This window comes from Hylobates moloch, unplaced genomic scaffold, assembly GCF_009828535.3.
Source record: "Hylobates moloch isolate HMO894 unplaced genomic scaffold, HMol_V3 SCAFFOLD_19, whole genome shotgun sequence".
NCBI classification, from domain to species: Eukaryota; Metazoa; Chordata; class Mammalia; order Primates; family Hylobatidae; genus Hylobates; species Hylobates moloch.
This window is the reverse complement of record NW_026652294.1, coordinates 36,244,825-36,271,529: the sequence shown is the minus strand read 5'-3', so window position 1 is coordinate 36,271,529 and position 26,705 is coordinate 36,244,825. Positions and strand designations below refer to the sequence as shown.

General features: G+C 48.9%; 2 protein-coding genes across 5 annotated transcripts in view; one reads left to right on the top strand and one right to left on the bottom strand.

The window, feature by feature from the left end:
• Positions 1 to 26,705, bottom strand: part of LOC116458836 (uncharacterized) — a 43,087-nt gene that overhangs the window by 963 nt on the left and 15,419 nt on the right. Inside the window, exons 2-5 of one of the 3 annotated variants that reach the window (XM_058431075.1) lie at positions 20,554 to 20,713; positions 4,494 to 4,711; positions 1,011 to 1,153; positions 169 to 389 (exon numbers count right to left, since the gene is read on the bottom strand). In XM_058431075.1, coding sequence (XP_058287058.1) covers positions 315 to 389; positions 1,011 to 1,153; positions 4,494 to 4,711; positions 20,554 to 20,708 — 591 coding nt within the window. In that variant the 5' untranslated portion in view covers positions 20,709 to 20,713 and the 3' untranslated portion in view covers positions 169 to 314. Of the gene's footprint in view, positions 1 to 168; positions 1,154 to 4,493; positions 4,712 to 8,294; positions 8,393 to 20,553; positions 20,714 to 26,705 lie in introns of those variants that run through there. The other 2 variants (XR_009210977.1, XM_032138875.2) reach the window with 2 other exon arrangements.
• Positions 120 to 26,511, top strand: SCIMP (SLP adaptor and CSK interacting membrane protein). 2 transcript variants are annotated; one of them, XM_032138874.2, is made up of 5 exons: positions 120 to 245; positions 11,457 to 11,559; positions 13,560 to 13,620; positions 20,149 to 20,222; positions 24,128 to 26,511. In XM_032138874.2, the coding sequence occupies exons 1-5, from the start codon at positions 225 to 227 to the stop codon at positions 24,310 to 24,312; spliced, it is 444 nt and encodes a 147-aa protein (XP_031994765.1). In that variant the 5' UTR covers positions 120 to 224; the 3' UTR covers positions 24,313 to 26,511. The 2 variants fall into 2 exon arrangements, with proteins under 2 accessions (XP_031994765.1, XP_031994764.1); XM_032138873.2 differs by having other exon boundaries at positions 11,457 to 11,580.

Here is a 26,705-nt window from a genome sequence, read left to right as displayed (position 1 = left end):
GGCTTCTGGACAGCCGTGGGTCGTGAGCTTCCCTGGAAAAGGGATGGTTGCCTAGAGATGACGCCAGGGTCTCTGCCCCATGGGCTGACTAGAAAGGGGAAGTGGTCAGGATGGGGCTTACTGTCTCTAGCAGTGGGTGAGGGCCTGTGAGTGAGGAATGCCTCTCACCAGCTGTGCCTGAGCCGCAGCACTCCAGCCACTGCTGTCTCCTTAGCTGCTCACATATGGATACTTTCACAGTTCAGGTAAGCATCTCGGCTTTCCAAGGGACAGTTTCCTGCTCTCTTCACAGCAGACATCTGCCAGCACCGGCATCAGGGCATGTGTCCCTGGGAGCCACCGATTGGCACTGGGCCAGGGGATTGCAGCCTGGGGCCCTGGTACGACTGCTGTGTAGGGTTGGAGAAAAACTTGCATTGAAGGATCTGCTCTACCGGTAACTGGCTGAGTGACCTGAGGCATCACTTCACCTCTCCGGGCCTTTTCCTCATGTGTGTGTCAGGGGCGATGAAGAAGTCTACCTCTTGGACTGAAATGAGATAATGACTGGGAGTGAGAGGTCTCAACTGTAACGAGTTACTCTCACTTTCTGGATGCCGATAGTGTGTTTTGGGACTTGATATGTGAGAAGACTGTCATGGTGCTATGCTGGAGGTGGGGGTGGGAGCGAGGCACTGACTGTGTCAATTTATTTATTTTTATTTTGAGATGGAGTTTCACTCTTGTCGCCCAGGCTGGAGTGCAGTGACGCAATCTCGGCTCACTGCAACCACCGCCTCCTGGGTTCAAGCGATTCTCCTGCCTCAGCCTCCTGAGTAGCTGGGATTACAGGCACCCGCCACCACACCTGGCTAATTTCTGTATTTTTAGTAGAGATGGAGTTTCACCATGTTGGCCCGGCTGCTCTCGAACTCCTGACCTCAGGTGATCTGCCCGCCTCGGCCTCCCAAAGTGCTGGGATTACCATGGTGTGAATTTAGGCTACGTCTTGGGGCTCTTGGATGAAAGACCTGGAACACCTCCAGTCTTGGTAGCTTTGTCATTGCATCTCTGGCTTTCAGCAGTTCATTAGGCACCTTCCCTTCCAGAAGCCTCGAGATCAAAGTGTGTCGGGCTGGCGTGAGTTCTCGGTGGAGCCATCTGCTTTCGCCCTCTGGAAAATTATTTCAAGAAGAGATCTGGGTTTGGCTTTGCCATATCCACTCCCACTGCCCAGTGTATCCACTTGTCCCCGAGGTCTTGGCCATGAAGCAATGCGGAGCGCAGGCTTCACTCTGCTTCGGTGGTAAATAACTACTGAGACGCAGGCGGGGCGCGGTGGCTTACGCCTGTAATCCCAGCACTTTGGGAGGCCAAGGCGGGCAGATCACGAGGTCAAGAGATCGAGAACAGCCTGGCCAACATGGTGAAACCCCGTCTCTACTAAAAATACAAAAATTAGCTGGGTGTGGTGGTGGGTGCCTATAGTCCCAGCTACTCGGGAGGCTGAGGCAGGAGAATTGTTTGAGCCCAGGAGGTGGAGGTTGCAATGAGCCGAGATTATGCCACTGCACTCCAGCCTGGTGACAGAGCAAGACTCCATCTCAAAAAAAAAAAAAAAAAAAACTACTGAGAGGCTTAAAGCAAGGAAGGGACAGGGTAACACTGGTATTTGGCAGCCAGTGGGGAGCCAGGTGGGGGCTAGGGGCCAGCGAAAATGGAATGGTCCAGGTACAGAGATGAGGACTTGGACTACATTTGGAGGCTGACAGGCTGAAGCAGGGTGGGGATGGGGCCATGGGAGATAGAGGAATGAGGCGAGGCTTCCGGTCTTTTCCAGAAATGAAAGTATAGAGAAGGGGAGAAGAGAGGCTGGACTCCTTTTAATGACCCTGCCCTGCACTTCCCCATGCACACTTAGGTTTTAAGTTGCCAGTGACTATCCACATGGCCATTTCTGGTGCTGACATCAGCGAGAAGGACAAGTGGAGCGAGGCTCAGTGGCTCACGCCTATAATCCTAGCACTTTGGGAGGCCGAGGCAGGTGGATCACTTGAGGTCAGGAGTTTGAGACCAGCCAGGCCAACATGGCAAAACCCCATCTCTACTAAAAATACACAAAAATTAGCCAGGTATGGTGGTGCGTGTCGGTAATCCCAGCTACTCAGGAGGCTGAGGCAGGAGAATAGCTTGAACCGGGAAGTAGAGGTTGCAGTGAGCTGAGATTGCACCAGTGGAGTCTAGCCTGGGCGACAGAGCAAGACTCCACCTCAAAAAAAAAAAAAAAAAAAAAAAAAAAGAAGAAGAATGAGTGGGAACAAGGCCTCACTGAGCATGAACAGAAACAGTCTGGGAATTAGAGACGAACTAGGGCAAGAACTGCTCATGCCAACTGGCCTAAATTTCTCTACAGCCTCTCAGACTCTCGAGATCTAGGCTGGGATTAGTTCGAACCCTCATTCCAGGCCTGCCAAAGTCCAAAGCCCTCCTCAGGACTTCTGTGGACTCCTGAGGAGCCCACCTCTTTTTCCGTGGTCAGTAATGGGCCTGCAGCCTCTGTGGGTAAAACTGTTTATACTGCACTGTTTATATTCCACCCCTTTCTTAGTTCCCCACACCCCCAGAACAAATCTGCTCACAAAAGCATTGGCAGATGCAGCAGACTTTAACAAAGACTCAGCGGGAGGCCACCAGAGGGGCTTGTAACACATCAGTGCAAACAACTGTACACAGAACGTAACACGGCCCTGCTCTGAAAATGTCTTTGCCGCCCCGTCCCTGCGCACTTTCTATCAGTTCCTCATCTTGATACCAAATGACGCCCATTCTGCTCATCACACAGTAAGCCAATCACTGAGGTGACCAGTTTTTTTTTGTTTTTTTTTTTGAGATGAGTCTCGCTCTGCCACCCAGGCTGGAGTGCAGTGGCGTGATCTCGGCTCACTGCAAGCTCCGCCTCCTGGGTTCAAGCCATTCTCCTGCCTCAGCCTCCCGAGTAGCTGGGACTACAGGCGCCCACCACCATGCCCGGCTAATTTTTTGTATTTTTTTAGTAGAGACGGGGTTTCACCGTGTTAGCCAGGGTGGTCTTGATCTCCTGACCTCGTGATCCGCCCACCTCAGCCTCCCGAAATGCAGGGATTACAGGTGTGAGCCACCACGCCCCGCCGAGATGACCGGTTTTGCAGCAGAGAATGCGTTTATTCATGAGGCAGCCAAGTGAGGAGATGGGAAAACAGGTCTCAAACCCACTTCCTCAAAGATGGGGTTTAGAGACGTTGATGGGACAAAGAAGCAGGTGGCCTAAGGTGTGGGGAAGGTGATTGGAGGGAAAAGTAGGACATCGGCGACCTGTGCAAGCCTAGTCAAGCTTCGTGGTTCTTCACAGGATGCAGGTTCACAAAATGGTGGCATTAGCATGATTAAGGATGGAGTTTTTGGCGCTCTGACATCAAATGTCACCTACTGGACACTCACACAGACCAAGCTGAAGGATTGATGGTCATAAGTGGCTTGAACTGGATAAGAGCTGACCCCAAGTTCCTGAAAAACAACTTTCCTTTTCTTTTCTTTTTTTTTTTCACTCTCGTCACTCAGGCTGTAGTGCAATGGCGTGATCTTGGAGACTCACTGCACCCTCCACCTCCCGGGTTCAAACGATTCTCCTCCCTCCGCCTTCGAGTGGCTGGGATTACAGGTGCCCACCACCACACCAGGCTAATTTCTGTATTTTTAGTAGAAACGGGGTTTCACCATGTTGCCCAGGCTGGTCTCAAACTCCTGACCTCAGGTGATCTGCCCACCTTGGCCTCCCGAAGTGCTGGGATTACAGGCATGAGCCACCGTGCCCAGCCCCTGAAAAACAACTTAAACAACCATTACTATGATGACCTATATGTCAGAGATGTTATCCAGCAGGAAGCTAGTGGAAGTCCAGTTAAATATTGCTAAGCTACATGACTTTTAGCTATATAGGTGTTTTTTTTTTTTTTTAAAGACAGGGTCTCACTCTGTAACCTAGGCTAGAGTGCACTGATGGTGATCACGGCTCACTGCAGCCTCAACCTCCTAGAGTCAAGCCATCCTCCCACCTCAGCCTCCTGAGTATCTGGGACTACAGGCACATGCCGCCACATCCGTTTTTTTTTTGTTTTTTTTTTTTTAATTTTTAGTAGAGAGAATGTCTTGCCGTGTTGCCTAGGCTGGTCTTGAACTCCTGGGCTCAAGTGATCCTCCAGCCTCGGCCTCCAAAAGTGCTGGGATTACAGGTGTGAGCCACTGCCCCCAGCAGCTATATAGGTTTTAAGATTAACTAGAAGCAAGTGACTAAAATCAAGTAAGGTAGGTTAAGTTCTGCAGGCCTAATCTAGCCCTCGGGTTCACTCCCACCTTTGCACCATCCTGCTGCCTTCCCTTCTCATCTTTCCATCCCTTCTTCTCATCACCTTCCCTCCCAGAACTCCAAATTCTCCCCCTCTATAACCCAGAGGAATTCAACATTCCCCAGTTCCTACCAGCAAACTTCATTCGTAGCCCAGCCAGCGTTGCAGATCTGCAGATCCTCTGCAGGGAGAATAGGGGGCTCTCCTGGTCGGTAGCTGCCCTTCTTAGAAGACACTTGCGATTGTAAATAGAACTTGGTTGGTTTGCCCTTAATAATGCCTCATGCTTGGTGATCTTCTGCACACAGAGCTCTTTTGCATGCATCATCTCTTGGAAGCTGTTCAGAAGCCTGCAAGGAGATGTTAAGCGTCTTATTCCAAGTGCAACAGCTAAGTGGGAACAGGAAACCTATTCCCCCTGGCCAGGTGCAGTGGCTCATGCCTGTAATCCTGGTACTGTGGGATGCTGGGGCGGAGGATCACTTGGGGCCCAGAGTTTGAGACCAGCCTAGGCAATATTTTTTGTGTGTCTACAACATTTTTTTGTCTCTACGAAAAGGAAAGGAAGGGAAAGGAGAGGAAAGGAGAGGAGAGAGGAAAGGAGAGGAGAACGGAAAGGAGAAAAAGAGGAGAGAAGAAAGGAGAGAAGAGGAGAGGAGAAAGGAGAGAGGAGTGGAGAGGAGAGGAGTGGAGAGGAGAGGAGCGGACAGGAGAAAGGAGAAGAGAGGAGAAAGGAGATGGGGGGAGGGGAGTGGAGGGGAACTTGTTCCCTCGATGGCCAGCCTAGGGCCCTTCAATGCTTCATTTATGTGAATACGTGTATACCTATCACAATGTAAACTATATTTCTTACTGAAGATCTTCTTTTAAAAATGCTAAATAGGCTGGACGTGGTGGCTCATGCCTGTAATCCCAGCACTTTGGGAGGCCAAGGCGGGTGGATCACCTGAAGTCAGGAGTTCAAGAGCAGCCTGACCAGTATGGTGAAACCCCATCTCTACTAAAAATATAAAAATTAGCTGGGCATGGTGGCGTGCGACTGTAGTCCCAGCTACTTGGGAGGCTAAGACGGGAGAATTGCTTGAACCGGGGAGATGGAGGTTGCAGTGAGCCGAGATCGTGACACTGCACTCCAGCCTGGGCGACAGAGCAAGACTCCGTCTCAAAAAAAAAAAAAAAGAAAAAAGAAAGCTAAATAAACCCACAGTCTCAGAAATTCCTGGTGAAGGAAAATGTGATTTCTGTCCCTGACACCCTGGAAATGCCCTTTGGAGAAATGAAAGTGAAGCTGACGTGGTGACTGCCTTCAGCTGCTCTCCCACTCACCTGCCCTCTTCCCCGTGGAAGGTCTTGCCAAATCCTTTCCACTGAAACCACCCAGAACTGCAACAGGCTTACTCATTTTCCTTGAAAATGTCATGGACAACTAGAGGAATGGGGAGAAACAAAGGGGAAGCTGGAACTCCACCTCCCCAGCATTGCATTGCCACTGCTTCCCAGCCAGCCTCTTGACCCCAGTAGCCAATGGCCAGTGCAGGACGGGGAGCCTGCCCAGGGTCGCGTGTCCAGATGAGGCTTTGGAATTAGACTGCACAGCACAGGAATTTCAGGTACTGGACCCAAAGTGACTTCTGCCTGCATTCTCCGGTGGGAGGTCTATCTATAGCAGGGGAAAGAGACTGGGGCATCATCCATTCATTCGTATATTCACAGATATGTATGGTACGTCCTGCCCCAGGTGATGTTCTAGGCGCTAGAAACACAGTGGTAATTACAGACAAAGCCTCTGCTCTTACGGTGCTTGCCCATCAGTGTGGGAGACAGACAAGGAAAAAAGAGAACAAATACACCAAGAGACAATTGTCACTGTCACAGGCTCAGTTGGAAGAAAAATGCATTTCACTTTTTTTTTTTTTTTGAGACAGGGTCTTGCTCTGTCACTCAGGCTGGAGTGCAGTGGCACTCCAGTCATGGCCCAATGTAGCCTCGAACCCCTGGGCTCAAGCAACCCTCTCACCTAAGCTTCTTGAGTAGCTGGGACTATAGGCATGCACCACCTTGCCTGGCAAATTTTTAAATTTTTTTGTAGAGACAAGGTCTTGCTATGTTGCCCAGGCTGGTTGCTAACTCCTGGCCTTCAGTGATCCTCCTGCCTCAGCCTCCAAAAGTGTTGCGATTACAGGTGTGAGCCACTGTGCTCAATGCATTTCATTTTTGTTTCTTTGTCTGTTTTGAGACAAGATTTGGCTCTGTCACCCAGGCTGCAGTGCAGTGGCGTGATTGCAGCTCACTACAACCTCAACTTCCTGGGCTCCAACAATCCTCCCACTTCAACCTCCCATGTAGCTGGGGCCACAGGCACGTGCCACCATGCCCAACTTATTTTTCATTTTTTAAATTTTTTTTGGAGAAGGAACCTAGCTCTGTCGCCCAGGCTGGAGTGCAGTGGCATGATCTAGGCTCATCACAACCTCCGCCTCCCAGTGTCAAACAATTCTCCTGCCTCAGCCTCCCAAGTAGCTGAGATTAGAGGTGCACACCACCATATCTGGCTAATTTTTGTATTTTAGTAGAGACGGGGTTTCACCATGTTGACCAGGCTGGTTTTGAACTCCTGACCTTATGATCCGCCTGCCTCGGCCTCCCAAAGTGCTGGGATTACAGGCATGAGCCACTGCGCCCAACATATTTCACACATACGTATTGCAGGGGTAGTGATACCCCTTCACGTAGCTGAGGAGTTCTTGGGATGCGGTAGGCAAGGAGAAAGGATGGCCTCAGGAGAGAGGCTCCACCAGCTGAAATTGTGAAGAAAGTGCCATGGGAATGGGGGCTGGGGGCTGGGCTGGAAGGTGGAGGAGTTGGTGCGTGCTGTTGGACTGCTCTGTTCAAGCCCGACCCCTCCCACCTCAACCCCCACACTGTTGACTTTGCCTCCCACCTCAGAGGAAATGGAAACTTAGGTGTGAGCTCTCAACTTCCTGCACCCAAGCCCCTTCTCTCTGGTTCTATTCGGTGTCACTCCCTTCTCTAATCCTTGTTCCCTTTTGAAAGTTCATTCTGGGTGGGCAGGGTGGCTCACGCCTGTAATCCCAGCACTTTGGGAGGCCGAGACGTGTGGGTCACTTGAGGTTAGGAGTTCAAGACCACCCTGGCCAACATGGTGAAACCGCTGAGTAGCTGAGGAGGAGCTTAACCTCCTGAGTAGCTGTGACTACAGGTGCATGCCACCACGCCCGGCTAAGTGTAAGAGTGTGTGTGTGTGTGTGTGTGTGCACGTGTGTGTATAGAGACAGGGTCTTGCTATGTTGCCCAAGCTGATCATGAACTCCTGGACTCAAGTGATCCGCCTGCCTTGGCCTCCTGAAGTGCTAGGATTACAGGCATGAGCTACTGCACTCGGCCAGTGCAAACACTTCTTTGCGATCCTTCAGTAGCCCTCAGTAGTCCTGTACTCAAAATCTTTTCGGCCCTCTGTGGCCACAACTCCAGGCCTGCTAACACAGGTAGGATCCAGCTTCCATACCTTCCCAGGGCCTGAACTCGGTCATGCAGCCATTGCGTACTCCCTGTTTTCTGTACTCTCTATCATCCTTCCCCAGGGCTTCCCCTCTCTGGAAGCACCTTGGCCATTAAACCAGCCTGGTGGCCTAGAGGACAATCTACTGGAACTAGGATGTGATTCTCTTAGGGCCCCTCTCTCAGCTGCCCTCTCTCAAAAAGCAAGCTCTCCTTGGTTCTATTGAAAATGTGTCGGCTGGGCGTGGTGGCTCACGCCTGTAATTCCAACACTTTGGGAGGCTGAGGCAGGCAGATCACCTGAGGTAGGCAGATCACCTGAGGTCAGGAGTTCGAGACCTGCCTGGCCAAAATGGTGAAACCCCATCTCTACTAAAAATACAAAAAAAAATAGCCGGGCATGGGGGTACACACCTGTAATCGCAGCTACTCGAGAGGCTGAGGCAGAAGAATCGCTTGAACTGGGGAGGCGGAGGTTGCAGTGAGCCGAGATCGCGCCATCGCACTCCAGCCTGGGGGACAAGAGCGAGACTTCATCTCAAAAAACAAAAGAAAAGAAAAAGTGTCTCTCTGCGGTCCATTTCATTTGTAAGAACAAAACTAACAAAAAATATTTACTACTCTGAGTAGTTCTGAAAATGACCCGTGGTTTCACTTTCTGACATCATTCCACTTCCTCTTTCCCAAGAAACTGATGATAATGAAATTTCCTTGACCTTGAAACCTAAGCAATAGTTTTCCTTGGAAGCTACACTACATGGTCAATTTATTCTTTTCAGTGTCATCAAAGTAAATGTACGTAGTGCAAAAATCAAGTAATGCAGAGAGTTTATAACAAAAAGCAACAGCCCCTGTCTTCCCGCCTCGTCCTTCCACGCAGTCACAATCCAGATACAACAGCTTTGAATGCGCAGGTTGTGGTATTTATCTCTATCGCTCTAAAGAGTATTGTTTCAGGAAAAAACTCTGCAAACGGTGTTTTTTCTCTGTTCTCACAGCACCACAACAATCATCAACACAGAAAAGGGCTTCTGTGATCAAATGTGTGAGGGTTTTTCCGCCACACACCAAGCAGTGAACAGCAGCTGGGTGTTCTCCAATTCAATGCCAGCACTATAGACCCGGAGATAGTATCAGATCTCACAGCTCAGTCCCTAAGACTGCTGCCCCCAACTCCCCAGATGTCGGTCGCAAGTCTGGGCCTCTGGAACTTGAGAGCAACCAGCTTCAAGTTGGGGTTCTCACGACTCCCTCTTTGAGATCAGTGTTTTTTTTTTTTTGAGATGGAATCTCGCTCTTGTTGCCCAGGCTAGAGTGCAATGGCACAAGCTCGGCTCACCGCAACCTCTGCCTCCTGGGTTCAAGCAATTCTCTTGCCTCAGTCTCTAAAGTAGCTGGGATTACAGGCATGCACCACCATGCCCAGCTAATTTTTTGTATTTTTTAGCAGAGATGGGGTTTCACCATGATGGCCAAGCTGGTTTTGAACCCCTGACTTCAAGTGATCCGCCTGCCTCAGCCTCCCAAAGTGCTGAGACTACAGGCGTGAGCCACTGCACCTAGGCTTTGTTTTTGTTTTGAGATGGAGTCTTGCTCTGTTGTCCAGGCTGGAATGTAGTGGCATGATCTCAGCTCACTGCAACCTCTGCTTCCTGGCTTTAAGCAATTCTCCCGCCTCAGCCTCCCAAGTAGCTGGGGCTACAGGCGTGTGCCACCACACCCAGCTAATTTTTGTATTTTTAGTAGAGACAGGGTTTCGCCATGTTGGCCAGGTTGGTCTTGAACTCCTGACCTGAAGTGATCTGCCCGCCTCAGCCTCCCAAAGTGCTGGGATTACAGGCGTGAGCCCCCGCGCCTGGCCGTGTTATGCAGTTTTATTGGAGGTTTGATGGTAACAAAAGGCGACACCACGGCATAACCTAGGTAGCAATTTAAGGCTGGACATGAGGTATTACTGTCCTAGAAACGCCTTGGTCATTTGCCACTACAGCAGCTTCCTAACCAGGCTCTGACTTGCCGCTCTCTTCTTGACCTCTCTCTCTGCTGCTAACCTTTTCCAAGACTTTCCCCCTCTCTGGTCTGTCAGCTTCCAGCCCTCAAATGCCTGTTAACTCTCATGCAGATCAACTCAGTTTGCCCTATATCTTCAGCTTCACCCTTCTGACCATATCTCACTCAAAGAGACCCATCCAGCTATTTTTCTAACCCTCACCTCAAACAAAAGCTCTCAAAATTTCTCTCCCCTGCTATGCATTAAGTCTGACTTGTCCTTGTGATTAAAAACAACTGGCTGGGCACAGTGGCTTGTGCCTATAATCCTAGCACTTTGGGAGGCCGAGGCAGGCGGATCACGAGGTCAGGAGTTCGAGACCAGCTTGGCCAACATGGTGAAATCCCATCTCTACTAAAAATACAAAAATTAGCCAGGCGTGGTGGCACACACCTTTAATCCCAGCTACTCAGGGGGCTGAGGCTGAGGCAGGAGAATTGCTTGGGAGGCAGAGGTTGCAGTGAGCCGAGATCATGCCACTGCACTCCAGCCTGGGCAACAGAGTGAGACTCCATCTCAAAAAACAAACAAACAAACAAAAAAAACCGGCCTAGTGCAGTGGCTCACGCCTGTAATCCCAGCACTTTGGGAGGCCAAGGCGGGCGGATCACGAGGTCAAGAGATCGAGACTATCCTGGCTAACACGGTGAAACCCCGTCTCTACTAAAAAAATACAAAAAAATCAGCCGGGCATGGTGGCGGGCACCTGTAGTCCCAGCTACTTGGGAGGCTGAGGCAGGAGAATGGCGTGAACCCAGGAGGCAGAGCTTGCAGAGAGCCCAGATCGCGCCACTGCACTCCAGCCTGGGTGACAGAGCGAGACTCCGTCTCAAGAAAAAAAACAACAACCCTGCAGTCAATTACTGCTTTAAATGGCACCTTGCCCCTCCTGCTGCATGTCTGAAAGAGCAGTGATGATGTCTACCATTTCTAGAGGGTCCAGTAGGTACATGCTTGATCTCCCGTCCTCACAAACCTCAGTGAAGTAGGAGGTACCATTCCCATATTACAGATAAGGCTCACAGAAGGTCGAGTGACATGCCTGAGGTCCCCCAGGTGTTAATGAGTAGGGTATGGCTGTGAACCAGTGCCTGATTCCTAAGCAGATGTCTGCATCTCTACACAACACAGTAGATTAGCTGGGCGTGGTGGCTGATGTCTGTAATTCCAGTACTTTGGGAGGCCAAGGCAAGTGGATCACCTGAGGTCAGGAGTTCAAGACCAGCCTGGCCAACGTGGCGAAACCCCATCTCTACTAAAAATACAAAAATTAGCCAGGCGTGGTGGTGGGTGCCTGTAGTCCCAGTTGCTCTGGAGGCTGAGGCAGGAGAATCACTCGAACCCGGGAGGAGGAGGTTGCAGTGAGCTGAGAGCTGAAATCACGTCATTGCACTCCAGCCTGGGCGACAGAGTGAGACTCCAACTCAGAAAAAAAAAAACAACCCACAGTAGATAACTGCCCCACTCCACCCAACCCCAGGATGTCTTTCATTCATGCCTCATTCTTCTCTCTCCATTCTTCTCAGGATTCCACTGCAATGAGTTGGTGGAGGAATAATTTCTGGATCATCTTAGCTGTGGCCATCATCGTTGTCTCTGTGGGCCTGGGCCTCATCCTGTACTGTGTCTGTAAGTGGCAGCTTAGACGAGGTAATGGCCATCTTACCTAGGCAGGTGGAGGGAGGAGCCAGGTGGTAATTGGTGCAGTAGAGCTCCTTTAGGGCAAGCAAATCAATCCTGGGCCTGAATGAGCTGAATTTTGGATTAAGCATCTTGCATTCTGGGTTTGAGTCCTAGCTCTGCCACTACATTATGTCTCTAGGCCTCAGTTTCCTCATCCACGTGGTGAAAGGAGGGATGTCAACTAATCTGCAAGAGCCCTTCTAGCCCTAATCATCTGGGTGAAAGCAGAATCTGTTTCAAGGCACAGTATGCTCAAGTGCTTTTTCTTCCCTATGTGGCTACTGATCACAGCACCTTGCAAGAACACAAGTATATGGAATATTAAGAACTGTCTTGGCTGGGTGCGGTGGCTCATGCCTGTAATCCCAGCACTTTGGGAAGCCCAGGCGGTGGGATCATCTGAGGTCAGGAGTTCAAGACTAGCCTGGCCAAAATGGTGAAACCCCGTCTCTACTAAAAATACAAAAATTAGCGGGGTGTGGTGACGGGTGCCTGTAATCACAGCTACTCAGGAGGCTGAGGCAGGAGAATCACTTGAATACGGGAGGCGGAGGTTGCAGTGAGCCGAGATCGTGCCACTGCACACCAGCCTGGATGACAAGAGTGAGACTCCATCTCAAAAAAAAAAAAAAAAAAAAAAAAAAAGAACTGTCTTGAGGAATAAAATACGGACTCAACCCACAGCCAACATGTTTGGCCACCATGATTGCCTTCTCTGAGGCCATACTCTGAATTTTCTGGTATTACCTAGACCAGAAACCTCTTGGCACCCTCAGACATAAATAAGTAGCCTAGGGATTAACACTAACTTTAGATTATCTGTAAGTGGGGTTTCCACTTTCCTGTTCATCTCCAGAAACATGAAAGCCTTGATCCAATGGTGTGTTATCTTGACTTCTCGTTCTTTTAAATAACGACCTGGCCGGGCACGGTGGCCCACGCCTGTAATCCCAGCACTTTGGGAGGCCAAGGCGGGCAGATCACAAGGTGAGGAGATCAAGACCATCCTGGCTAACATGGTGAAACCCCGTTTCTACTAAAAATACAAAAAAAATTAGCCGGGTGTGGTGGCGGGCGCCTGTAGTCCCAGCTACTTGGGAGGCTGAGGCAGGAGAATGGCATGAACCTGGGAGGCAGAGCTTGCAGTGAGCCGAGATCGCATCACTGCACTCCAGTCTGGGCGACAGTGTGAGACTCCATCTTAAACAAAAAAAAAAGGTGCAGTGGCCCACGCCTGTAATCTCAGCACAGCACTTTGGGAGGCTGAGGCGGGTGGATCACTTGAGGTCGGGAGTTCAAGACCAGCCTGGCCAACGTGGCGAAACCCCCACCTCTACTAAAGATACAAAAATTAGCCAGGTGTGGTGGCAGGCGCCTGTAATGTCAGCTACTCAGGAGGCTAAGGCAGGAGAATCACTTGAACCCAGGGAGAAGAGGTTGCAGTGGGTCGAGATTGCACCACTGCACCCAGCCTGGGCAACAAGAGTGAGGCTCTGTCTGGGGGGAAAAAAAAGTTTCCATTCTCAAATATGGACAAAAGAATGACCCTGAACTAAAACTTTACCTACTTTCTTTTTATGCTCAACCACTCCTATTAACAAGCAGGCTATAATTTATAACAACTTATATGTCCAGCACATTACAGGATACAAACTGCTTTTCCGATGCTTTATCTGATTTCCTCCCAACCACACTTTTGATTATTCATTCAACCAGCATTTCTAAGTGCCACCTGAGTGCCAGGCACAGAGGAAATAAACACCACCCACGCTGTGGCTGCCCTCGCTGGGTTAGTGCAGAGGCTCTGTGGTCAGACAGTCTGGGTTCAAAGTCCAGCCCTATCATTTATTAACTCTGTGTCCCTAAGTGTGTTTTCTCTGGGTTACATTCGAAAATCACAACTTTTGCTAATTCTTCTTCTATGAACATGCTTTTCCCCCTCTTAGGCAAGAAATGGGAAATTGCCAAGCCCCTGAAATACAAGCAAGACGAAGAAAAGACGTATGAGTAAGTGGGGGGGGGAATCCTTCCGCTTTTTACTGTTGAGAACTGCCTGTTCCCTTCCACCCTTGCCCCTCCACTACTGTACCAGTATGACTGAGACATCCGCATTTCCTGTAGAGCTGGTGAGACGTCACACCTGCCAAATCTCTCCACATAAGGGCAGAGACTCAGGACATTGTCGATGCAGGGCAAGTCCTCCCTCCTCTCATCTCTCTCTCTCTCTCTCTTTTTTTTTTTTGAGATGGAGTCTTGCTCTGTCACCCAGGCTGGAGTGCATTGGCGCGATCTCGGCTTACTGCAGCCTCTGCCTCCTGGGTTCAAGCAGTTCTCCTGCCTCAGCCTCCCAAGTAGCTGGGATTACAGGCACCCACCATCACGCCTGCCTAATTTTTGTATTTTTAGTAGAAATGGGGTTTCGCCATGTTGGCCAGGCTGGTCTCAAACTCCTGACCTCAGGTGATCCACCCGCCTTGGCCTCTCAAAGTGCTGGGATTATAGGCGTGAGCCACCAGGCCTGCCTGGTAGTTCTATTTTTTTTATTTTTATTTTTTGAGATGGAGTCTCGCTCTGTCACCCAGGCTGGAATGCAGTGGCGCAATCTTGGCTCACCACAACCTCTGCCTCCCGGTTTCAAGCAATTCTCCTGCCTCAGCCTTCCAAGTAGCTGAGATTACAGGCACACGACAGCATATCCAGCTAATTTTTTGTATTTTTAGTAGAGCATATCCAGCTAATTTTATTTTGTATTTTTAGTAGAGACGGGGTTTCACCATGTTGGCCAGGCTGGTCTCAAACTCCTGACCTCGTGATCCACCCACCTTGGCCTCCCAGAGCGCTGGGATTATAGACGTGAGCCACTGCACCTGGCCTCTTTTTTTTTTTTGGAGACAAGGTCTTGCTATGTTGCCTAGGCAGCTCTAAAACTCCTGTGGGTCTCAAACTCCTAGGCTCAAGCAATTCCCCCACCTTAGCTTCCCAAGTAGCTGGGATTACAAGCACATGCCACCGTACCCAGCCTACTCTCATCTATTCCGACAAAGGTCACAGGTTGGGCTCTGTGTTCTGGGCCCAATGCCTGGTCTATACTTCTTTTCTTTTGATGGATTCCAAATATAGTCCTCCAAAAGCTACTGTGCTGAAGAAAAATATGCCATCCACTTTACTTTTGTGTTTTGTGATCTATTTGGGGCTTTATGACCAATATCTGCGTTGGGGATCTCCAAGGCCACTCTTAGGCTTGAGAATTCACTAGAAGAACACACGGGACCCAGAAAAGCTATTTCACTGAACAATTACAGTACATTATGGCGAAAGAATACAGATTCAAATCAGCAAATGAAAAAGTGTCTGGGCCGGGCACAGTGGCTCAAGCCTGTAATCCCAGCACTTTGGGAGGCCGAGGCAGGCGGATCACAAGGTCAGGAGATCAAGACCATCCTGGCTAACACAGTGAAACCCCGTCTCTACTAAAAATACAAAAAATTAGCCGGGCGTGGTGGCGGGTGCCTGTAGTCCCAGCTGCTCGGGAGGCTGAGGCAGGAGAATGGCGTGAACCTGGGAGGCAGAGCTTGCAGTGAGCCCAGATTGCGCTACTGCACTCCAGCCTGGGAGACAGAGCAAGACTCCGTCTCAAAAAAAAAGAAAAAGTGACGGAGTGTGGGGTCTAGCGGAAAGCCAGCAAAGCTTGCAGTTGTCCTCTCCCAGTGAAGTCGCACAGAGAGCCCCAGTTCTCCCAGTAACAATGTGTGGCAACAGACGTGAAGCACTGCTGACTGGAGAAGCTCACCTGAGCCTTGGAGTAGAGTTTTTCTTTTACTGGGGGTTAGTCACGTGGGCATGGAATACCTGCATTTAGCTTTATCAAATTGAGAAAACATGGCCCAGGGCCCCAGGCAAACAAAAACAGGCATTCACCATAAACCACATTATTAACATAAACTATCTGGTGTGGCTCAAGGCTCCCAGATATACAAAGACACTCTTTATTTACTTACGAGATGGAGTCCCACTCTGTCGCCCAGGCTGGAGAGCAATGGCGTGATTTCCGCTCCCTGCAACCTCTGCCTCCCAGGTTCAAGTGCTTCTCCTGCCTCAGCTTCCTAAGTAGCTGGGATTACAGGCACCTGCCACCACGCCCGGCTAATTTTTGTATTTTTAGTAGAGACGGTGTTTCACCATGTTGGCCAGGCTGGTCTGGAACTCCTGACCTCAAGTGATCCACCCACCTTGGCCTCTCAAAGTGCTGGGATCACAAGTGTGAGCCACTATTCCCGGCCTCAAAGACACTTCTTTTTTTTTCTTGAGACAGAGTCTCACTCTGTTACCCAGGCTGGAGTGCAATAGCGCGATCTCGGCTCACCACAACCTCTGCCTCCCAGGTACAAGCGACTCTCCTGCCTCAGTCTCCTGAGTAGCTGCGATTACAGGCACGCGCCACCACACCCGGCTCATTTTTTGTATTTTTAGTATTGACGGGGTTTCACTATGTTGGCCAGGCTGGTCTCGAACTCCTAACCTTGTGATCTGCCCATCTCGGCCTCCCAAAGTGCTGGGATTACAGGCGTAAGCCACCGCGCCCGGCTGGAGACACTATTATTAGGGAGGATATTCCAAGGGTTTAGAGATTATTTCCCAGGAGCCAGTCAAGAGCCAGTCCTTTCTTTGGAGTATACACACTATCTAAAACAAAACTTACACTTGGGGTGAGGTGCAGTGGCTCATGCCTGTAATCTCAGCACTTTGAGAGGCCAAGGTGGGAGTATCACTTGAGGCCAGGAGTTCAAGACCAGCCTGGACAACATAGTGAGGCCCTGTATACAAAACATTTTTAAATCTATGCTTTTCTAAAATGGCTTTTGTTGTAGCTTCAGGGATCCAGCAAATAAGACTCCCCCTGTCTCCATCAATTCTGATCCCTTTCAAGAATAAGACAAATGTGTCAGGTAGCCAGGTGACTAAAATATTGCCTTTTTTAAGAATAAAACTGCAGGGTGCGGTGGCTCACGCTTGTAATCCCAGCACTTTGGGAGGCCAAGGCGGGCGGATCACGAGGTCAGGAGATCGAGACCACAGTGAAACCCCGTCTCTACTAAAAATACAAAAAATTAGCTGGGCGTGGTGGCGGGCGCCTGTAGTCCCAGCTACTCGGAGAGGCTGAGGCAGGAGAATGGCGTGAGCCCGGGAGGCAGAGCTTGCAGTGAGCCGAGATTGCACCACTGCACTCCAGCCTAGGTGATAGAGCGAGACGCCGTCTCAAAAAAAAAAAAAAAAAAAAAAAAAAAAAAAAAAAGATGCAGGTGGATCACCTGAGGTCAGGAGTTCGAGACCAGTCTGGCCAACATGGTGAAACCCTGTCTCTACTAAAAATACAGAAATTAGCCGGGCGTGGTGGTGTGTGCCTGTAATCCCAGCTACTTGGGAGGCTGAGGCAGGAGAATCGCTTGAACCCAGGAGGTGGAGACTGCAGTGAGCCAAGATCATGCCACTGCACTCCAGCCTGGGTGACGAGTGAAACTCAGTCTCAAAAAAAAAGCAAAAAAATAAAACTGGTATTGGCCAGGGGCAGTGGTTCATGCCTATAATCCCAGCACTTTGGTAGGCCCAAGTGGGAGGATGGCTTGAGGCCAGGAGTTTGAGACCAGCCTGGGCAACATAGTGGGGTCCCATATCTGAAAAAAATACCAAAATTAGCCAGGTGTGGTGGTGTCTGCTTGTAGTCCCAGCTACTTGGTAGGCGGAGGTGGGAGGATTGCTTGAACCCATGAGGTTGGGGCAGCAGTGAGTTGTGATGGTGCCACTGCACTCCAGCCTGGGTGTCAAAGTGGGACTCTGTCTCAAAAAAAAGAAAACAAAAAAAACACACAAGCAAACAAAAAAGAATAAAACTGGGATTGCAGAATGTGGCTCTTTTCTGTGAACTAGTGAGTTTCCTAATTTGGAACTGGGTGACTTTCCTGCCCAGTTCACAGGCAGCTCCGGAAAACCTCAGGTCTCCCCCACCAAGTAGACCCCTCTCTCTGAATGGCAAAGACCAGAGCAGGATTTGTGAATTCTGCAGTCAGGCCAGCTCTGGAGGAGAAAGTGAGAGGAGCTAGACTTTTCCCAAATTTAGCAGTCAGATGAGTTGCTTTCTTCTCTTAGGAAGAGCTACAGAGGGGTGGTGAGAGCCGCCAGTGGAACTCTACCCCCATGTCCCTGTCTGCGCTCAACCCAACAACCTAAAAATGTTCATTCATTCCCAGGGGGACTTTATAGCATATAGGAGTCAAATCAGTGTACCTAGGGGGATGGAGGCCCAAGTAAGGAAGTTTTCTTAGAGTTTATCTTTTAGTTAAAACTTTGTACCAAAGTATAATATAAATACAGAAAAATGGAAATACTAAGTGTACAACCTGATGAATTTCCGTGAACTGAACAGACCCAGGTAACTGGCACCCAGATCAAGAAATAGGATATTACCGGCACTTCAGAGGCTTACCGTATACAGCCTTTCAACCATTACATCCCAAAGGTAATCACTGTCTGTGATAGTATAAATTAGCTTTTTGGGTTTTTTTGTTTGTTTGTTTGTTTTTGAGATGGAGTCTCACTCTGTCGCCCAGGCTAGAGTGCAGTGGCGCAATCTTGGCTCTCTGTAACCTCTGCCTCCTGGGTTCAAGCGATTCTTCTGACTCAGCCTCCTGCGTAGCTGGGACTATAGGTACGTGCCACCACACCTGGCTAATTTTTGTATTTTTAGTAGAGACTGGATTTCATCATGTTGGCCAGGCTGGTTTCGATCTCCTGACCTCGTGATCTGCCTGCCTTGGCCTCCCAAAGTGCTGGGATTATAGGCGTGCGCCACCATGCCCGGCAGCTTTTTGGTTTTTATGCAATCTATTAATGGCATCATACAGTATATATTATGTGGTGTTTGGCTTTTTTGCTCAACATCATTTTTATGAGATTCATTGTGTGTAGTTGGAGATTGTTCATTCTTTTTTTTTTTTTTTTTTTTGAGACGGAGTCTCGCTCTGTCACCCAGGCTGGAGTGCAGTGGCACAATCTCGGCTCACTGCAAGCTCCGCCTCTCGGGTTCACGCCATTCTCCTGCCTCAGCCTCTCTGAGTAGCTGGGACTACAGGCGCCCGCCACCACGCCTGGCTACTTTTTTGTATTTTTAGTAGAGACAGGGTTTCACCATGGTCTCAATCTCCTGACCTCGTGATTCGCCCGCCTTGGCCTCCCAAAGTGCTGGGATTACAAGCGTGAGCCACCGCGCCCGGCCTGATTGTTCATTCTTGTTGCTATAGAACATTCCACCGTGGGAGTACACCACTATTTATTTATTTATTTATTTAGAGACAGGGTCTCACTCTTAACCAGGCTGGAGTACAGTGGTGCAATCACAGCTCACTGTAACCTCAAATTTTGGGCTCAAGTGATCCTCCTGCTTCAGTCTCCTGAGTAGCTGGGACTACAGGTGTATGCCACCACAACCAGCTAATTATGTTGATTGTTTGTAGAGACTGGGTCTCCCTGTGTTGCCCAGGGTCTCCCTATATTACCCTCAAACCCCTGGGCTCAAGCCATCCTCCCTCTTTCGCCTCCCAAAGTGCTGGGATTACCGATGTCAGCCACCTTGCCCAGTCACTTTACCATAATTAATCTATCCATTCTACTGCTGATGGGCATTTGGGTTGTGTGATGGCAAATTTTATGTGTCTGTGCTTCTCTGGACAACCCAGACTAACACAGGTCATGTCCAATTTGGAGCTGTTATGAATAGTGTTGCTCTGAACATCCTAATGCATGTTTTGGTGAACAGATGCAAGCATTTCGATAGGCTGTAGACCCAGTAGTGGAAATGCTGCCTCAAGGTGTGTGTACATTCTGCTTTAGGAGTTCATCTGCTTTTGTTTTTTGGGTTTTTTTGTTTGTTTGTTTTGAGGCAGAGTCTTGCTCTGTTGCCTAGGCTGGAGGGCAGTAGCACGATCTCGGCTCACTGCAACCTCCGCTTCCCAGGTTCAAGAGATTCCCCTGCCTCAGCCTCCTGAGTAGGTGGGATTACAGGTGAGCATCATCATGCCCGGCTAATTTTTGTATTTTTAAGTAGAGACAGGGTTTCACCATGTTGGCCAGGCTGGTCTTGAACTCCTTGACCTCAGGTGATCCACCTGCCTTGGCCTCCCAAAGTGCTGGGATTACAGGCGTGAGCCACCATGCCTGGCTCATCTGTTTTGCAAATAGAAATACATCTGGTGCCTACCTCTCCTAATCCAGCTCAGGTGAACCAGGAAGGTGTGCTCCATGCTCTGAATTATAGCACTTTATTTCCCTCCCCTCAGTTTCAGCCATTTCCTGCGCTAGAGAAAACGGTTTCATTAGGGTGCCAGTTACAAATGGGATCCAGACCTACAAAGGAAAGGAAATGCTCCCAATTCGTAGAGACCAAGATTTGAATGTTCAACCCATTGACTTTCCTTGACGTTTTCTCTTAAATCTGCTGGGAGCAGGCATGACCCAAACCAAACACTGATTCTCTCTCTCTAGGAATGTGCTTAATGAGTCGCCAGTTCAATTACCGCCTCTGCCACCGAGGAATTGGCCTTCTCTAGAAGACTCTTGTAAGTATATTTTACTGGTAGCAGTTTCATTAGGGTAAGATAACAAGTTTATTAAGGTGTCTTTTTTTTTTTTTTGAGATGAAGTCTTGAAGTCTCACTCTGTCGCCCAGGCTGCAGTGCAGTGGCACAATCTCAGCTCACTGCAAGCTCCACCTCCCGGGTTCACGCCTGTTAGCCAGGATGGTCTCTATCTCCTGACCTCGTGATCTGTCCACCTCAGCCTCCCAAAGTGCTGGGATTACAGGCGTGAGCTACCGCGCCTGGCCCCTATCAAGGTGTCTTAGATAGCTCAGGCTGCTGTAACAAAAATACCATAGACTGGGGTGCTTACGCAACAGAAATTTGTTTTCTCGTTGTTCTGAGGCTGGAAGCCCGAGATGAGGCTGCTGGCCGATTTCTGTGAGGTTTCTGGTGAGGGCTCTCCTCCTGGCTTGCAGACAGCTGCCTTCTTGCTATGTCCCCACAAATGGACTTTCCTTGGTGCATTCAAGCTGGGGAAGAGCATCAGGGAGTCAGATTTCTGGTGTTTCTTCTTACAAGGACACTGATCCTGTTGGATCAAGGCGTCATTCCTATGGCCACATATAGCCTCACTGGGGGTTAAGGCTTGAACACGTGAATTTTGGGGGGACACAAACATTCAGTCTGTAACACTAGGATGTATAGATGCAGCATCCTGATTATTTTATTTTTGAGGCAGAGTCTTGCTTTCTCACCCAGGCTGGAGTGCAGTGGCATGATTTCAGTTCACTGCAATCTCCACCTCCTAGGTTCAAGCTATTTTCCTGCCTCAGCCTCCTGAGTAACTGGGATTATAGGCACGCACCACCACACCCAGCTAACTTTTTATATGTTTAGTAGAGACGGGGTTTCACCATATTTACCAGGCTGGTCTTGAACTCCTGACCTCAAGTGATCCACCCGCCTCGACCTCCCAAAGTGCTGAGATTACAGGCATGAGCCACCACACACAGCCAGCATCCTGTTTAAAAGAGACAGCCAGAGGCTGGGCACAGTGGCATATGCTTGTAATCCCAACACTTTGGAAGGCCAGGGCGGGCAGATGACTTGAGCTCGGGAGTCTGAGAACAGCCTGGGCAACATGGCAAAATCCTATCTTTACTAAAATTAGCCAGCGTGATGGTATACACCTATAGTCCCAGCTACTTGGAAGGCTGAGGTGGGGGGATCGCTTGAGCCTGGGAGGTCTGCAGTGAGCCATGATACCATCACTGCACTCCAGCCTAGACGACAGAGTGAGAGCCTGTCTCAAAAAAAAAAAAAAAAAGGGATGAAAAGGCAAAAAGGGAGCAGAATAAGTACCGACGCACCCAACAGCCTGATATAAGGTGTAAATTCATGTTCAAATCCTGGCTTGGAACATAAACAGAAAGAAACATGGGGTGTCCCTAGGCCTCTCACTTCCTATCAGAAAAACTCTGCCTGGTTCCTTTGACTGGAATGTTCTTCCTTAAGCTCTTTGCATAGCTGGATTTTCCTCATCCTTCAGATGTCAGCTCAAAAGTCACCACCTCAAAGAGGCCCTCTCTGTCCACTCAACCTAAAGTAGTTCTGCTAATTTCCTTTATGAAACTGACAGTTACCCAAAATTGTCTTATTTACTTATTGTTCATTTGTGTATTATTGATCTCCTCCACTGGAGTATAAACTTCAGGAACACAGGAACCTTTCTTGTCTACCACTATTAATATTTATCCACTACCTAGAACAGGGCATGAGGCTCAGTCAATACTTAAGAAAAATATTTTGATTGGATAGATAAATAATATTAGCTAACATTTACTGAGCGTGCGCTGTGTTTCAGGTCCCAAACTAAGCACTTTACAGGTATTAGCTCATTCACTCCTCACAACAACTCTACAAGCCAGGTACATTTTTTTTTTTTTTTTTTGAGACGGAGTCTTGCTCTGTCGCCCAGGCTGGAGTGCAGTGGCGCGATCTCGGCTCACTGCAAGCTCTGCCTCCCGGGTTCACGCCATTCTCCTGCCTCAGCCTCTCCAGTAGCTGGGACTACAGGCGCCCACCACCAAGCCTGGCTAATTTTTTGTATTTTTAGTAGAGATGGGGTTTCACCGTGTTAGCCAGGATGATCTCGATCTCCTGACCTCGTGATCTGCCTGCCTCGGCCTCTCCCAGAGTGCTGGGATTACAGGCGTGAGCCACCGCGCCCAACCCAAGCCAGGTACATTTTTTTTTTTTTTTTTTTGAGACGGAGTGTCGCTCTGTCGCCCAGGCTGGAGTGCAGTGACGCAATCTCGGCTCACTGCAAGCTCCACCTCCCGGGTTCACGCCATTCTCCTGCCTCAGCCTCCCGAGTAGCTGGGACAGGCGCCTGCCACTGCGCTCAGCTAATTTTTTGTATTTTTAGTAGAGACGGGGTTTCACCATGGTCTCGATCTCCTGACCTCGTGATCCGCCCGCCTCAGCCTCCCAAAGTGCTGGGATTACAGGCTTGAGCCACCGCGCCCGGCCGCCAGGTACATTTTTATTCCCCTTTGACAGATGAGGATGCTGAGTCACAGATAAGTTACTTACCTATAGTCACACAGCTAATGACTGCTGGAACCTGAACATGAACTCGGGTCTGTCAAACTGCAGAGTTCTGCAAATAGTGGCATTTCAGGTTTTCTTAGGAAAAGATGAGATTGTGGGAAAGGCAGTTCCAATCCCCATCAAAGATGGAGCTGAGCTGTTTCATCATCCTTCTATTACTTATGGACCTGTTCTTTTTGTTTGTTTTTTGTTTCTTTTTCTTTTTTCTTTTCTTTTTTTTTTTTTTTTTTTTTGAGACAGAGTCTCGCTCTGTTGCCCAGGCTAGAGTGCAATGGCACAATCTTGGCTCACTGCAACCTTTGCCACCTGGGTTCAAGCAATTCTCCTGTCTCAGCCTCCCGAGTTGCTGGGATTACAGGCACCCACCTTCACGCCCAGCTAATTTTTGTATTTTTGTAGAGACAGGGTTTCACCATGTTGGCCAGGCTGGTCTCGAACTCCCAACCTCAGATGATCTGCCCACTTCAGCCTCCCAAAGTGCTGGGATTACAGGCGTGAGCCACTGCCCCCAGCCTCCTATGAACCTGTTCTGTACTAATTCCACCTTTTGAAAACAACGCCATCCCCTTTCTTCTTAGCAGAGAGATTTGTACATAAGCAATTACAGAGAGTCCTGGAAAACAGTGTAAGTCACTGGAAGGGATGTGCCAAAAAGGAAATACGATTTGTTTCACTTCCTTGTGAAAATTAGGATCTGTAACACAACAGCACTCATATGACTACTGGGCTCTGGTCTGCTTCTTTTCATCCATTCTTTACTTTTTGGAGACAGGGTCTTACTATATTGTCCAAGCTGAAGTGCAGTGGCGTGATTATGGCTCAGTGTAGCCTCAACCTTCTGGGCTCAGGAGATCCTCTTGCCTCAGCCTCCCAATTAGCTGGGACTATAGGCATGCACCACCACATCCAGCTAATTTTTAAATTTTTCTGTAGAGACGAGTCTCCCTGTGTTGCCCAAGCTGGTCTGGAACTCCTAGGCTCAAGTGATCCTCGCACCTTGGCCTCCCAGAGTACTGGGACTACAGGGGTGAGCTCTTGCACCTGACCTGGTCTGTTTCTTTTCTAAGCTTTTGCTTCATGGTTTCCATGCAGTGCAGTCTTAGGCAGAGAGATATGGGAGTCAAGATGTCTGACTAATATTTTCCATTTACTCACTTGGGTGATCCTGAGACTGTGTCAGGTCTGCGTCTAAATTTCCTCTGTAAAATGGGGATCTGGCCCACTAGAAGTGGGAAAATCACTGAAACATGAAAATCACACTGAGCCACTGCATTCAAAAATATAAAAACACACGATAGCTTTGCATCTAAGGAACTTTTTGTGTATTCTAGCCCCACAGGAAACCCCAAGTCAGCCGCCTGCTACATACTCATTGGTAAATAAAGTTAAAAATAAGAAGACTGTTTCCATCCCAAGCTACATTGAGCCTGAAGATGACTACGATGATGTTGAAATCCCTGCAAATACTGAAAAGCATCATTTTGAAACAGCCATTTCTTCTTTTTGGCAAAGCTGAAGAGGGTTCACACGACTTATTTTAAAACAATCAAGAATGGTTGAACTTCAGTAGGTCTCTGGGCCCTGAAAGCCAGTGGTGATTTTATGAAGCTCTGTAAGATAAAGCACTTCCCAAACCTTAGATGAAGACACCCCTGCGATCAGATGACTGCAGCCAGAGGAGAGACATGGGTGCTCGGCTCTGAGGACTGAGAGGGCTCAGCCTTGTGCTGTTGAGGAAAGTTTCCATGGGAAGGACCATGGGGCTCCATGGCTCCCACCTGTGAGAAACTACTCATTTCTTGGCACTCTTTCCCCCTTCATTCCCTTTGGTTTGCATGGTTCTGAGTGATATTAAATCTCAGCATTTGGTTGTGCAGACCCTCCCAGGCTCCCATCCCCAGCAAGGCCCTCATCAAGCATGCTGGTCTTCACCCTCTCACCCCACCCACCTCCTGCACTGTGAGGCTGTGGGTGAGTTATAGCTGAGTGCTCTTGTGCCCAGGTTCCCACACCACATCTCACAAGTTTGCAAGGGCAGGGAGTACCTTTTGTTCCTGCGAACCCTCCCCACCTAGACACCCTGCAAACCCCAATGCCTTTATATGATGTAGGCCAAATTGACCATAGAGATTTGAGTTTTCACCTAGGTTTTTGCCCCATGCTCGCGAGTTGTACTGTAACAATGGACAAAGGACAAAAGTTACCTTCTGATTTACACCTAGAAGCATCATTTTGCAATAGGTGTGTTGGGGGTGCTACAGGAAAAATAGATTTTCCCCAGGAAAAATCATGGGGAACAGGAAAGAAAAGGGGCATGTAACAATGGCATATTTAAGATGAGAGTTCAGGGGGCTTAACATCCCCTGTCCATCATTTTTATCAGTACTTCCTCGAGTTCTAGGAAAACGGCCTCAAGCCCCTTCCTTCCAGATCACTGTCCCTGGGCATCTGGGAGGAGGCAGAAGGTCCAGTGTGATGTGCTGCAGCCAATGAGATGCCAGGGACGTGGGCTGCTGTCTTGTTAAACAAGTGTCCTAATGGGGTCAATGAGGCCCAAGTCAGCTTTGTAGGCTCTTAGACCTCATCAATTCCTGCTAGCTGATCTGCCAGAGCCCTGGGACTTGACTCATTCTAACTATAGTCACAAGATGCTGGTTTCTAAGTAACCTCTGGGAAATCTGGCAAATGAATAGCCTTGCAGAGAGAGCACTGTGAACCTGGAAACGCCTGAGAGTGACTCTCAGACTGAGCTTTCCCTCAAGAGATGGGAAAATGTGTTCCTCCCATTTTCAAGCTTTCTCTCTCAATCAACGCTGGATCCAGCACTGGGGACCTGGGCTTCCTCCCTGGTTCTCTCTTTCTAGACTCTATGAAGGCTTCCACCTTGCTATTAATACCTCCTTGGGAGGCCGAGGTGGGTGGATCACCTGAGGTCGGGAGTTCGAGACCAGCCTGACCAACATGGAGAAACCCCATTTCTACCAAAAATACAAAATTAGTCAGGCATGGTGGCGCATGCCTGTAATCCCAGCTACTTGGGGGGCTGAGGCAGGAGAATCGCTTGAAACCAGGAGGCAGAGGTTGCAGTGAGCCGAGAACATGCCATTGCACTCCAGCCTGGGCAACAAGAGTGGAACTCCATCTCAAAAAATAAAAATAAATAAATAAATAAATCCTCCTTATGTTAGGCCAGTAGTTCTCTAACTATGGCCTTATGGGACTCTGGTATCCCACTAGCCAAAGAGAGGACTCTTCCCAAATTATAGAACAAAAATAAGCCAAAGGATTGGAGTGTTTCAAACACATGCTTTCTTCTTATAAATGTTCTGTAAACCCTCCAAAACGAACAAACAAAAATAATAATAAAATAAAACGACCTTCGCTATGGTCCCTCTTGCCGCTGTGCACAACGCCATTCCTCTGTATGAAACATTCTTCCCCACCTTTGGATCCTTCCCATTTCATCTTGGCTACCCTTTCCTCATGATCCAACTTGGGTTAGTGCCTCCTGGACGCTCTCCTTTCATAGCATTAGCATGTTTATTATCGCTTATCTGTCTCTCTCCTCCACTAGACCCAAAGCAACATGAGGGCAGGGAATGTGTCCTTCTTTCCTCTACTGTTTTCCCTGTTCCTAGCACAGTGCCCAGGCACATCGTAGATGCTCAATAAATATGTTGAATAATCAATTGGATTGAATGAATGAATCAATGAACTCCTCTGAGCTCTCACGGCTCCCATACTTGGCCCTATGGAAATACTTCTCCTTTGTATTATAATTATTATATATTATGATTATAATTACCTGGTTACTTTCCATCCTCCTTTCTAATCTGGGGTCTCCTTTGGGATGGAAATTGTCTCATTGCTCTATTCCCAATGCCCAGCACAAAACCTGGCACATGGTAG

Bases quoted from the DNA above. Each gene is read 5' to 3' on its own strand.
- SCIMP (XM_032138873.2), top strand. From the start codon at position 225: ATGGATACTTTCACAGTTCAG. The intron at 13,621-20,148 runs GTAAGTGGGGGG...CTCTCTCTCTAG, and splicing joins GACGAAGAAAAGACGTATGA to GAATGTGCTTAATGAGTCGC. The intron at 20,223-24,127 runs GTAAGTATATTT...TGTGTATTCTAG, and splicing joins GCCTTCTCTAGAAGACTCTT to CCCCACAGGAAACCCCAAGT.